The sequence below is a fragment of the Miscanthus floridulus genome, chromosome 3 (genome assembly GCF_019320115.1).
Source record: "Miscanthus floridulus cultivar M001 chromosome 3, ASM1932011v1, whole genome shotgun sequence".
Lineage (NCBI taxonomy): Eukaryota > Viridiplantae > Streptophyta > Magnoliopsida > Poales > Poaceae > Miscanthus > Miscanthus floridulus.
This window is the reverse complement of record NC_089582.1, coordinates 143,279,566-143,293,264: the sequence shown is the minus strand read 5'-3', so window position 1 is coordinate 143,293,264 and position 13,699 is coordinate 143,279,566. Positions and strand designations below refer to the sequence as shown.

Here is a 13,699-nt window from a genome sequence, read left to right as displayed (position 1 = left end):
AACATAAATTATTTTTATAGATGTCAATAGTTAGGCAGTCATGGTAGAGAACGTGTAATGTTTAAGGGACATAGGACGTCAATAATAGTACAAATAGCTAGCTCTTTGTGAAGAGTTAAGCTTGTACACTTTCTAATGATTCATGTGTTTATGCCTACTCAATTTTCTATGTGTTTATGGCTTTATTTATGCCCACACAATTTTCTATACTATCATATATATTAGGCTATTTTTTTTATCTTTTCTTAACTTTTTTTTATATATAAGCTAGTGTAAAAAAAAACATCGGCCTAGCTTATAAGTTGTGACCAAAGGAAGCCTAAGAGTTCACCATCGATGACATCCGACTATTTTTTTTTTCAGGAATGCTAAACACCACACGGGTGTTTTAGCACCTATAAACACATGATTTTTCCCGTGTGTCTCACGTAAGGCTCTGACCGACTCCTCCCCTTTGTGCTCCCATCCTCCCCTCCGCGTGCTGTCTCTCTCTCTCTCATCGGCGACGGGACCGGCGAGCTCCTCCCGGTGCCCGCGCCTCCTCACGACCAGGCGACAGCGCCGCGTGCAGCCCCCGGCCGGACCAGACCTCTGTCGCCGTCACCAGGGCGGACATCTGCCGCCGCCCTCCGGCTGGACCTCCGCCGTCGCCTCCGCCTCCCCCAAGCCAGACCTCCGCCGCGATTTGTTGCTTGTGATCTGTGGCGACATAGCCGCGATTTGTCCTTGTCCTTTCATAGAAAAAATTGTTTCCTGTGATCTGTACCAACGAAGAAGATAAACGGTGCCACGGGCGGCGCAACGGGCGACTGAAGGTAGAAGATGAACAGTGCGCAGCGGCTGGCTGAAGGTAGAGGTTGAACAGTACACATAGGCTGCTGGAGGTAGAAGATGAATAGTGCCAGAGAAATTCAGGTGCGGAGTTGGGGTAAAACACCCAAGTGTCAAACAGAGAGACTCATTTTTTTTCCCGGTGGCATGTATTATGAGGTGACTCGTCATTGATTAATCTACATAATGTAATTTTGGGGGTTTAGTATGTTCTAGTGTGACCGACAGTGCCTCTTATTATGAGGTTCACTGAATATAGAATTGTGCTTTTTAGGATCATACAAGAAAAGGCATTCGCTGTGTTCGGCTGGTACGAAAATACTGTTCATGCTGGTATGAAAATATTGTTCATACTGATATTTTGTGAGACAAAAATATTGCTCCGGCTGAAAAAAAAAAAAGTAAGCCAGCCAGCCGAACTATCCCAGCCGAACACGGTTATTATGACTGATTAGTTTCTTTTAGCCTCCCCTTTTTACAGCGCATCCGATGCTGGGAGGTGAGGTCAAAGGCAGGAGGATGCCAAGAAAGAGGGTTGCATCCGTCCAAACACCTGAAAGGGTGCACAAAAAGAAGAGCAAAATTTACTGGAGGGTACTGAGCCTAAAAAGCAAAAGTGAAAAGGAAGGAAGCAACAATCACCGGTTGGGTGCCATGGCAAGCAAACATACAGCCTTCTGCAGCTGCAGCATTGTTCCATTGCATAGGGCTTCAGGTTTCTTCCATTGTTTACTCACTTTGCATGACTGGCTGCAGAGATTCCCTTCCCAAAAGCCCAAAACATCTAGCATATAAACACATAAAGAGCGGTTGATTGGTTGGCCAATGATTGGCTGCATAATCCACATGAGAGAAGAATTTCATGCCATTACATTATGCAAGGCACATGCCTGCCTCCATAAGACCATAACAAACATGCTTGTTGTTTATGTGCTAATCCACCTACCTGAAAACTGGCTCCTCTGCAGCATGGATTAGAGTACAGCACAGTTCTTGCCTGATGATAACAAAGCCATGCAATACATTGTTACATTGCATGCAGAATTGTCTCACCCAATGGCCACACAGCCTCCTCTTGTCTGGGATACATACAGGCACAGAGAATACCTGCACGTACATGCAGTAGCCAGTAGCTAGCTACTAGTAGAAGTAGGCACCAAACTCTGTTGCCCAAATACCAACTGACTGATCTGATCAACAACACAGGCAAGATCTTTTGGTTACTTGTCAATTTGTGAGAACTATTAATAACAGGTGACTAGATGAGGTGTGCCGGTGACACCATCCTTGCTGTTCTACCAGCTTGGTCCAGGCCAGGCCAGGCCACCACAATGCATACATTTTTTTTTTTGCTGGTGAGGTTGGCATGAAGAAAATCCAACTGGCCCCGGCCGGCATGGCGACAGGAAGGTTACCGGCCGGCTCGCCGGCGCCGGCGGCCGGCCGGTTGGTCAAAAGGGCTGATAAACTTGGTCTTTGCTCATGTATCAGTGTCCTCTGGATGGAAAAGTTGGGGACATCGACATAAATAATGTGGAAAAGATGATTGGAGGAACTGAAAATTTTGTATGATTCGGATGTAAGCTTTTGGAGGTGATAGTGGCATGACATGGATGCCACAGTGATGATAAACTTGTGACCTCACACTGCCAACCTGTGGGGCTCAAACAATCTACAAGTACGTGAAAAAATCTTGCCGTTTCTTGTGGCAGAAACTGCACTAATCGCTGTGCTTAACAGTGCAACTAACAAGGCCACTGAATTAAAGATGGAGAATTTGACATAGCATGAGGTTATTTTCCTATGATTCTTGGCAGTTTGGTAGTCAGTAGTCACCACTTACCAGTGAGTGGAGTGCTCAACTCAACCATCAGCCATGACAGCTTGCAAATAAATATAACGGGTCAATGAGTTGTTGTACCATGCATGTTTAGGACTGGCTGTAAGAACTAAAAAGAGCTTCTTCTTCAATTCATCACTTGAATGGGTCCCCAGTGCAAGTTCAGATGAGCTGTGCCGCCCTCTCCTGTACTGCTGTACAAGGATATATCATATCATATATGCGTAGTTGCTGCGTACATGTCCAACAGAATGGACAACTACCATGCTTCCTCTGTGATAAAGTATCCGTAGTATGTACAGCTACAACCCCTAACAGAAAGATTTCTTTTTTAGTAGAGAAAAGCTGCAGGTAGATTGCTAGGTCGTCTGAACTGGGATTTTAATGCCTGGTCATGCATGCTTTGCTTAATCTACACATGTTAGCCCATTGATTGGTAGTAGTGTTAAGATTGTTATTAACTGTTTAACGCGTTTTTGGTAGTAAGGTAGTGTAGAGACATTGACTGAAACTGTATGGCACATAGTAGTGGTGAGATCAAATATCAAACTATATGTCATCAGCTACTCCTAGTCACTGGACTCGATCAGCTGATGTAGTTGCAAGTTGCAACCAGTCTTGCATATCAGTGGAAGTTTATTCACTACTTGCAGGTCTTGAAAAGAGATAAATTTGATAAATTTTAGTGCCTCAGTTTTAAATGATATTACAGGCAGTACTTCTACAACATAGACTTGTTGAAATATATTGGAGATGACTTTTCCTTATTTTCTTAAAAGATTGGATAGCTTATGGTGTCAGTGAAAATGATCTACCGAAAGGAAGTGGGTAGCTTTCTACTCTAGGATGTCATCTGCTTTGTGCAGGAACCACAAGCGGATAATTTTGCTGGTGTAATGCTTCATGCTTGCTTCCTGTTTGGACTATCTAACCACTGTTTTTTCTACTACAAAAAATGGAAATAAAAGCAGAGAATGCCACACAGATGATGACAGGTACTAAAATAGTTGCAATCAAAGGAGGACCTTATGTGTAATCCAGAAGGATTGCATGGCTCAACTGCAAACTGGATTTCTTGCAATGTGATGAAAGTAGCCCCTGGTCCATGTTAGCCCATGTTCCTGTATCTTTATTATATATCCTTGGCCAACTACTTTGTGTTTTTTGGGTTGGGGTGGGGGGGGGGGGGGGGGGGGGGGGGGGGGCGCTTTCCTTTCTTCATGCCTTTGCTTCTCCTGCAAGGCCTTTCACACACTAGAAAAAATGGTATGATATAAAATACATACTATGTGTGACAATATTGAGGAATTACTGATGCATGCAAGCAAAATGATCACAGATGCAAGTCCCCTGCTGTGCTGTTAAACAAAACTTATAGGAAAGCTGAAGAGATGAGAAGCATCATTGCAGGGTTTCCAAAAGGTTTCAGAAACAGTTATATATTTCAAGGTCCAACGGTAGCAACAAATTTCAATGAGTAGAAATATATGCCCACTCTTTTGGGGGCGAGATGATTGCTGCATTAAACTCAGTTAGTACTCTCAGAACTCCCAAAATCATGAGTTCTATGCCTGCATAAACAACTTGGAATCGGAACCAACTGAAAGACATTATTTTATCAGGGAATCTGAGCAAGACTATATCTTGGACCGTGCCAAATCCATATCTTATGATCAGCTGGACCAAGGATCAATGCAGAGTGCAAAACAAGAACTAAAGTCATGAGTTGTTCTCTTTATTCCTCAACTGCATTGTCCCCCAAAATATGCCCTTTTCAGTTTTCAGTCGGCAATTCCCAAGTGGGCGCCCAGAAATAATGTGCATTGTAGCAAATTGATTAAGCAATTTGCTTTAGCAGTTAGTGGGTGATGAAAGCAATGTTGGTAGTTATATATACACATATATTCTCTGGTTGCTTGTTTACAACAAGAGAGGGGCCCTATTTGCTTGGCTCGTCTGGGATTTGGTGAATGTGGTGCCACAGTGCCCCGTGCCAGCAATGGCAACAAGCACTAGCTTCTCACTTGTTTCAGTTACCCATGTAAACTCCCTTGATTTCTAGTGCCTGATCGGATGTACAGCTAGTAATTTATACAGTACTTGCACAAGCTATTGAGCAAAACAAAATTCAGGAAACTGTCAGGTAGCAGCATGAGAGTTTGAATGCCATGCATGGGCACGATGCTGGTTGGACCAATGCAAAACCTGAAATTAAGCAGGTGGCAACCCTAGGCCCCGTTTAGTTGCAAAAATTTTTGGCTTTTGGCTACTGTAGCACTTTCGTTTTTATTTGGCAAAAATTATCCAATTATGGACTAATTAGGCTTAAAAGATTCGTCTCACGATTTCTCGGCTAACTGTGCAATTAGTTTTTTTTTCTGTCTACATTTAATACTCCATGCATGTGCCGCAAGATTTGATGTGACGGGTACTGTACAAAAAAATTTTGGTTTTTGGCTTCAACTAAACGGCGCCCTAGTCCCAACATGCATATAATACTGACTCCAACCTTTTTTTGTTTATGCGAGTGTGCAGTGCAGCAGAGAGGACAATGGGATTGGACAATTCCATTGAACCTGCCTGTTCCTTCTTTTTGTTTGGAGGTGAAGGCTGAAGCAGCCTCAATCACCTCATCTCATCCCCCAATGTGGAGGCACCGGCACTGCTACAATCAAATGAGTGGAGAGAATGTACTAGTAACACACTGTTTCATAGGATGATTAGAAGTCCTTAACCTGACAGTGTCTGAGTTAAAAGCTGATTGCTGCCCTGTTCGATTGGCTGATAAGCCATGATTGAAAATACTGTTGGCTGATTTGTTGTGACAGAAAAATATTGTTCGTTGGCTGAAAAAGTACGCCAAGCGAACAGGGCGTGCATTTGTTAAGGGTTTGGAGATGAATTATTCCACTGCAGAAAACTGACTGACAGTAACACCTAGCTACCTCAAAAAACAACTGAATTTCTTATCCTGCACAGCAGTGTGATGTCCCACGAGGCCATGACGAAGATAACTTCACGCAAAGCAAACAAACACCACAGGAGTTATCGATAGCGTGGCTCGGAGGTTGTTAATCCGTGTGACGTCTGGAGAAGTTTATACAAATCTTCAGTTTTTACCTGCCTCATTAACAAATTCTGAGGAACCGGTAGGTAGTCTCTACTAGTAAAAGATGGCAGCTTCCCCAGTTAAAAACTCTGACGAAAGATTACAGTGACAGGAGAAGGTGGTCAGGTCAGATCTGAAGAAGGAGAGCGAATCGGAGATCCCAAACCCATGTCTCCAAGTCAACTTGCTTCGCGGAGGTGGAGGCGATGGACCTGGACGAAGCACCACAAGGAAAGGAAAGGTGGGGGCGTACTGGCTTACTCAGCAAGCAGCATTGATGCCTCCATTACTCCTCCACCCCTGCTCAATTCTTTAGCTAGGAGGTTGGAGGAGGAGCTCACAAGGACAGCCTGTTCTCGTGGCCTTTTCGGGGAGGGAGGGGATGACGAACTGGAGAGGCTACAGTGACAGTGAGATCAGTCAGACAGCGCCACAAATTCTCACCCTGTACATTTCTGTAACAAGCAAAGAAACAACAGAACATTATTAGGATTCAGAACCATCATTTACAAGTTTTGGCATTATTGCTGAAAAATTGCAGTGGTAAATATTTTTCCCTGCCTCTGCTTGTGTCTGACCATGTTTCATGGCAACGTTCTGAGGGAATTCAGGTAAACACATACACATGACATAGTTATGGTATATTTTTGGTAGGTTTGCAGCAAAGTGATGACCAGACCAAATAGATGGCAACAAAGCCACGAACAAAAGAAGAGCGTGTCACCATGGGGAGGGCTGTGCTGTGCCACCCCAACCCCACCAGCCTATCCCCCCTCACCAAAGCACAGCACAGCACAGCAACACAGGGAGGGGCACAGGGCTAGAAAAAGAGAAAGGAGACGACCAAAAGAAACTGGAGAAAAAGAAAAGAGCTCAAAAGCAAGGCGAGGCCTCCTCCGCCCCTTTTTCTCCCCTCCCAATTCACACAGGATTCACTCGCCCGCCCAGTTGTTTCTTTTAGTGCCGCCCCCATTCCCCTCTGATCCGAGCCTTTCGCTCAAAGCCTCCAGCTTTTCCAATTGTTTGGTCACTTCGGGAATCAAGGAATAAGTTCTTGCGCTGTGCGCGATAGAGAGCCTGATCCATCCTTCCCCATATCCTCTTCCCCTGGCATTTCGCTGCGCTTGCGCTCTGTGCGTGGCCACTGCAAGGGAAGGATTTTGGCCTGGTTTCTCTCTTCTTGGGAGTTCCAAATTGTCGGCCGAGATCTTCGCCTCAAGGAGGTTCCTTGCTTTTCTGGTATTGGCGGCTCTTGTTACAAGTCCAAGGAAAGAATTTGGAGGCCATGGGGGTCCCTTGCGACCGGTTTTGGTCGATTTCTCGGGTTGTTGAATTCAAGATGACGCTCTGACCCACCGCTGCCTGGTTTCTTGGAGGAAATTTTGCTTCAATTGGGCGTCGTTGAGCTACAGCCCTCCTCCAGCTCTTGATCCGGTCCATGGGGCTCTGCCATGGCAGGCCGACGCAAATTCCGGAGGCCGAGGCGGAGGAGGATCCCCACGTAGCCTCCGGCGCGGGCGACGGCGGGGACGGGGCGACCTCGCCGTCGGCGGCGGCGCCCGCGGCGAAGCCGGGCACGCCGAAGCAGCCCAAGTTCCCGTTCTACCTGCCGAGCCCGCTCCCGCCGTCCAGCTACAAGGGCTCGCCGGCGAACTCGAGCGTCGCGTCCACGCCGGCGCGCGGCGGGTTCAAGCGCACGTTCCCACCGCCGTCGCCCGCCAAGCACATCCGCGCTCTCCTCGCGCGGCGGCACGGCTCGGTCAAGCCCAACGAGGCGTCCATCCCCGAGGGCGGCGACCCGGAGCTCGGCCTGGACAAGAACTTCGGCTTCTCCAAGCACTTCTTCGCCAAGTACGACCTCGGCGAGGAGGTCGGCCGCGGCCACTTCGGCTACACGTGCTCCGCCAAGGCCAAGAAGGGCGAGCACAAGTGCCAGGACGTCGCCGTCAAGGTCATCCCCAAGGCCAAGGTTCGACACACGCGCGCGCGCACTCATCTTCATGGTTCATGCCATTGCCCATTGTCATGTCCCGTTCTCTAGCTGTTTGTATCATTTGGTCATTGAAGAACGTCTCTGCACATTACATTCTTTGTTGTTGTCCCCATCCAGTTGCATTTTGCATGTTTGGCCAATTTTTTGTCAGATTCCTGCGTGGTTGGATTCCAGCATGTCTACACCATGCTGCTATGCTCAGTTTTGTCGTCAAGATCCAGACTTTTTAATTCGTCTGCAGTTCTCTATGTGTTGACCAAGACTCAGCATTTGGATTCTGTATTTTTTCACCTCCATGCCTGTGGTCTTGGATCCTAGTTCGGTTTCGTCACGCTGCTGCTTCAAGCAGTAGAATTAGGGACTTAAACAAAGCTGGATGGATATGTGCCGTCACAAATTTGGTAGAACGTTACTAATCAAGCTGGGTTAAAGCACGCTTAGTAACTGATTAATGGAAAGGAGGCAACTTTACGAACCCTTCGGTTTCTAATAGCTCCCGGGGTGCTCGTGATAGCTGGTGGCAGGGTGACCTCGTCGCCCCGGTATGAAATTCATGTGGTAGCTCCGTCACAGGGGATGAGCCTCCTCCATCTGGATGTGGACTGCTTCCTGCATTGATTGTTTCATGTTATGCTCATGGCGCCATCAGCTGCCTCCTGCCGAGACCTGCCATCTTCCCTCCTCCTGCCGTGACCAACTATCTTCTTCCAATCTTTCCCTCAATGTTTCATCCACAGGTGGAAGAAGCACATGATCCCCTTGGATAGATCTGTAGGTCAAAAGGGAGCAGAGCTGTTGAATCACAGCTCGATGGTTTAACTCCCCTTGAAGAGTTCACTCATTATGCGCCTCCCTGCAATTATACGAGGGGTCATTCAATTAAGACCCTGTAGAGGCTCAGTATCCCCGGCCAGACCGGGGCTTTTATGAGCAAAGCTGGCAGTCCTCCTGTTGCATATGTAATGCTGTAATGCCCCACACACAGCTACTCACATTCCATGTTCTCATGTTGTTTGTCATAGGATGGCAGCAACACCGGTTTTTGTTTCATTCTTTGTAGAAAATGAGTGCAACAAAATCATTGATATGGGAAGCAAGTGAAGACAAACGACACCGATAAGATCACATTTTTTTTTTCTTTAGGGATTTTGAATGGTTTGCACTTTGATTTATTCTTTTTTGGCTATTTGGTGTCTTGCAGGATTGATGCCAGCAAGAGGCATTTTAGTTCGTGGTATCTATAATTGATCACTTATTGCCTGTGCAGTGCACAGTTGTAGTAATATTGAGCTGAACAGTATTGGTTGTTGGATAGGTTGCTTGAGACCATTATTTGTGCTTTGAGATCTGCATATGTATGACAAGCCTTGTTTTTCGGTTGACCATTTTGCTATCATCATTGGAGAGGACTATTTTTCTCTTTTGTCTCTTAGACTGTTAGTTGCATTCTCCAACTGCTAATACATTTGCTTAATCACATAAAAAATGATTATTAAAAATACTCCTATTTACTATATATGTAGGTTATCTTCATGGTTGGATTGTCTGTTTACCATTAATTGTTTTCTGCAATTGTGTGATCCCATATTTAAGCTCAAGAGTTTCAACATTCTCACTCAATAAATCTTCTGTCAGATGACAACAGCTATTGCCATTGAAGATGTGAGAAGAGAAGTGAGAATATTGAGTTCTCTGACAGGCCACAGTAACCTAGTGCAGTTCTACGATGCTTTCGAGGATGAAGATAATGTGTATATAGTTATGGAGTAAGTTTGCACCCTTTTTGTAAAAACCGAATGCTTTTTCTGTACTCACATGTTATTCTGTTCATTAGCCGAAGCTCTTGTTCTTGTATATATTGGTAGGTTTAGATTTCTGAGGAAGGGCGGGCCTGGTGCAAGCGGTAGAGTCTTACCGCCTGTGACCAGAAGGTCCCGGGTTTGAGTCGCAGTCTCCTCGCATTGCACAGGCGAGGGTAAGGCTTGCCACTGACACCCTTCCCCAGACCCCACACAGAGCGGGAACTCTCTGCACTGGGTACGCCCTTTAGACTTCTGAGACATGTTCCTTAGATGTAGATCCACTTGATGGATTGTTTGGTCACAGACCAGTCATTTTGGCCCACTGTCATCATGGGGGTTAATATTACTGTGCACGCATGCAATTCTGGTTACTTGATCATCTTGAACCTAACTCAGCTGTTTCCTTATGTTTCAGATTATGTAAAGGAGGTGAACTGCTGGACAGGATACTGGCTAGGTACCTATAGAGTCAACATTAAAATAATTTTCAACAACTCTAAGGATTTATTCTGCTAGGGTTGTGATTTGAATTTTCTTTCCTTGCAGAGGTGGAAAGTACTCTGAAGAGGATGCGAAGCTCATTATGGTACAAATTTTGAGTGTTGTATCATTTTGCCATCTTCAAGGTGTTGTTCATCGTGATCTGAAACCAGAGGTATGTTGCTAGGAAACTTTGACAACTTGTTGCGATATTTGTATCATTGACCTGGAATTTTATTTATGTTACACTGGTACTGAACATAAACTGCCACCGGATACCATAACTATTATGCTGTTTTTCCTGTATATTTCTTATTCTTTCCGTAATACTAATATTGCTTAGTCAATGCAGTTCTCTCTCTCTCTCTCTCTCTCTCTCTCTCTCTCTCTCTCTCTCTCATGTATGGTGATTTATGTATTTGTTCATTCCTTTTCCAGAATTTCCTTTTCTCTTCAAAGGAAGAAAATTCCCCCTTGAAGGTCATAGATTTTGGCTTGTCTGACTTTGTGAAGCCAGGTTGGTCTTATTTAGTTACATGAGGATTCATGTGTACTATTTATCCATGCCATATTAAATAGCTGCAGTGGGTCATAATGCCATCATTTTGTTCTGCAGATGAAAGACTAAATGACATTGTTGGAAGTGCATACTATGTTGCTCCAGAGGTGCTCCACAGATCTTATGGCACTGAAGCAGATATGTGGAGCATTGGAGTAATTGCCTACATCTTACTATGTGGGAGTCGGCCTTTCTGGGCACGCACGGAGTCGGGAATCTTTCGAGCTGTCTTGAAGGCGGAACCAAGTTTTGATGAGGCCCCATGGCCCACTCTCACGGCTGAAGCTAAAGATTTTGTAAAAAGGCTTCTTAATAAGGATTACCGCAAGAGAATGACGGCCGCACAAGCTCTCAGTAAGTTCAAAATTAGCTTCGCATTGCACTGTTGCACAAGCTCTCTGCACTGGGTACGCCCTTTTTTTATTGCACTGTTGCACACTGCTATCCTGCTGTGAAGATGCTTAGCACTTTTCTCAAATAAATGATAACTGCAGGTCATCCATGGATCCGTAATGCTCAACAAGTGAAAGTTCCTTTGGATATGATAATCTATAAGCTAATGAGAGCTTACATCAGTTCGTCTTCACTGCGGAAGTCTGCTTTGAGGGTATGCATAATCAAACTTCAGAAAGAGCATGTCTAGGAACTAGGATTCCTTTTTTTTGTCTGTAGATGAATGTTCCCTTTGCATACCTTGAGCTGGTGGTATGCACAGCTTAGTAAATTGTATGTTGCTAATTATTTCTATGAATTCTGCAGGCCCTAGCCAAGACGCTGACAACGAACCAACTCTTTTATGTAAGGGAGCAGTTTGAATTGCTGGGCCCAAACAAGAATGGTTATATCTCATTGCAAAATCTGAAATCGGTTAGTAACTAATTTTACCTTTTGCACTTCACTGTATTTTTTTTCTCTTTCACTGTGCAATTGCTCAAAGGTAAATGGAACACACAGGCTCTAGTGAAGAACTCCACAGATGCAATGAAGGACTCTAGGGTTGTTGATTTTGTTAACACCGTAAGCCACCCCCAGACTACCCTCTAGTATTTGCTTTAGTGTTGGTATATGAGATAACCTAAACCACTGACCCTGCTTTTCACATTACCAGGTGTGCACTCTTCAGTACAGAAAATTGGATTTCGAAGAGTTTGCTGCTTCTGCCATCAGTGTTTACCAGATGGAAGCCTTGGAGACCTGGGAACAGCACGCTAGGCGCGCATATGAACTGTTTGATAAGGAAGGGAACCGGCCTATTGTGATCGAAGAACTTGCATCGGTATGATTCCATCTGTTCAGACAATTGGTGGCCATGCATGGCATGATGTTAGTTGTTCACTGAACATCGCTTATATTCATATCTCTGGTTTGCCAGGAACTCGGACTTGGCCCATCAGTGCCTCTTCACGTTGTCCTCCAAGACTGGATCAGACATGCCGACGGGAAGCTGAGCTTCCTGGGATTCATAAAGCTCTTGCACGGGGTTTCGTCGCGCTCAATCCCGAAGGCCTAGCATACACCATCCATCCCTGCATATCCATATCCATCAACCAAGGAGATGACCGATGGCTAAGCCAATCTCTGGCTGGTGCGTGTGCGTGTTCTGTTCAATGGTGGCTGGAGGGTGGACGGCCTGAGACCAATGCAATGATGAAGAGAAATGCCTGATAGTCCTGTGTAGTAAGAGTAAGGCAACAGAAGGCCTGATACTTGTGCCTTATATACCACTTGTACCCCCATCCCTTGCCACGTGGATTGTTGACGCGTCGTCGTCGTTGTTGTACCGAAGTAAGCTGTTTGTAGACGAGTGTACAGATAAAAAAAAAAGCAGACCCAGTATCCGAGGCTCCAAGTGGGGTCTAGGGAAGAAAAAAATCGAGGCAAACCTTCCCCCGCAAATCTACGAAGAGGCTGCTTCGAACCCACGACCTGGTGACTCAGCGAGAGCTCTCACCACTCCACCAGGCCTGTCCTTGAAAGACGAGTGTACAGATGAGGATAGGGAAAAATGAATATGATGGAAGGGCCGAAAGATTTGCGACTGCTGTTTGTCAATGCCATTATGCCAATGCCTACAGCTGTAGCTGTGTCTAGCTCTCCTTTGTCTGCATCATCAGAAAACAGTAACGTCGCACCGCGTTACTGCAGAGTTTGCAAAATGCCTCGTCAATGCTCGTCTCTGTTCATGGCGACGAAGGCGCAGGCGCTGTACGTGGACTTGCTTGCTCATGGTGTGTACGAGTACGATGCCGTGAATGCAACGGTGTCGCCGCCGCGCGCGGTTTGGGAGGGAGCACGGCGCTGGTCCTGACGTACGTACGGCGGAGCAGGTCCGGTAAAGCTCAGGGTCTGTTCGCTTAAACTTATACTTTTATATTATTTTTCTCTCATAATAAAACAGTTTTAGTTAGCTTATTAGCCGATTTTAATCAGTCTGTTCGTTTCGACTGAAACGATCGTGGATTATAAATCAAAAGTACTACTGACTGGTTTGATATAAGAGAAAAATACTATTATAATTTATAATACACGATCGTATAAGCCGAAACAGGCTGAATAATGGCCGAACAGGCCCTCAGACGCAGGCTCCGGCCGGCGGGTTTGGGGGCCACTGAGCAGCCAGAGCGGCAGGAGGACCACACGGCCGTGCACCCAACCTCTCACCGAGCTAGAGAGAGAGTCAAACTACCACGTAGTAAATAGGAAAAACCTCCTCACATTATGGCATATAGCCGGAATATGGCTTAGTGTCTGTTACCAGAAAAGTATAATACAAGACAAAGTCAACAAATACTAACTATACAGGCTGTTCTTTAGTCATTATTATGTCTGTGAATTGATGCGTTGACATGAAGAGCCCAAACTTATTTAAAATGTCCATCTCAATATGTTTCGTGTCACGGTGATAAACATGAAGAGGCATTCACCTTTCTTTTTATAGCGCAGTATGATAGAGCCCACCAACCATGTAGGGTTGGGCGCCCCCGATCAGGGCACAAATCCAAGGGCCCTGGACTAATTGGATAGAGATCATCTAACATTCTCTCCCTTGATGTCACCTTATTACTTAAACTCAACTTACTTACTT

General features: G+C 45.5%; 1 protein-coding gene across 1 annotated transcript; it reads left to right on the top strand.

Annotated features, from left to right (window-relative positions):
- Window positions 1-6,589: 6,589 nt before the first annotated feature.
- Window positions 6,590-12,666, top strand: LOC136542669 (calcium/calmodulin-dependent serine/threonine-protein kinase 1-like). The gene is made up of 11 exons (XM_066535199.1): window positions 6,590-7,749; window positions 9,409-9,539; window positions 9,991-10,032; window positions 10,122-10,230; window positions 10,494-10,572; window positions 10,672-10,968; window positions 11,109-11,221; window positions 11,374-11,481; window positions 11,569-11,631; window positions 11,723-11,890; window positions 11,987-12,666. The coding sequence occupies exons 1-11, from the start codon at window positions 7,219-7,221 to the stop codon at window positions 12,122-12,124; spliced, it is 1,779 nt and encodes a 592-aa protein (XP_066391296.1). The 5' UTR covers window positions 6,590-7,218; the 3' UTR covers window positions 12,125-12,666.
- The last annotated feature ends 1,033 nt before the right edge of the window (window positions 12,667-13,699 follow it).

Bases quoted from the DNA above. Each gene is read 5' to 3' on its own strand.
- LOC136542669 (XM_066535199.1), top strand. From the start codon at position 7,219: ATGGGGCTCTGCCATGGCAGGCCGACGCAAATTCCGGAGGCCGAGGCG. The intron at 9,540-9,990 runs GTAAGTTTGCAC...CTTATGTTTCAG, and splicing joins AATGTGTATATAGTTATGGA to ATTATGTAAAGGAGGTGAAC. The intron at 10,573-10,671 runs GTTGGTCTTATT...TTTGTTCTGCAG, and splicing joins GTCTGACTTTGTGAAGCCAG to ATGAAAGACTAAATGACATT.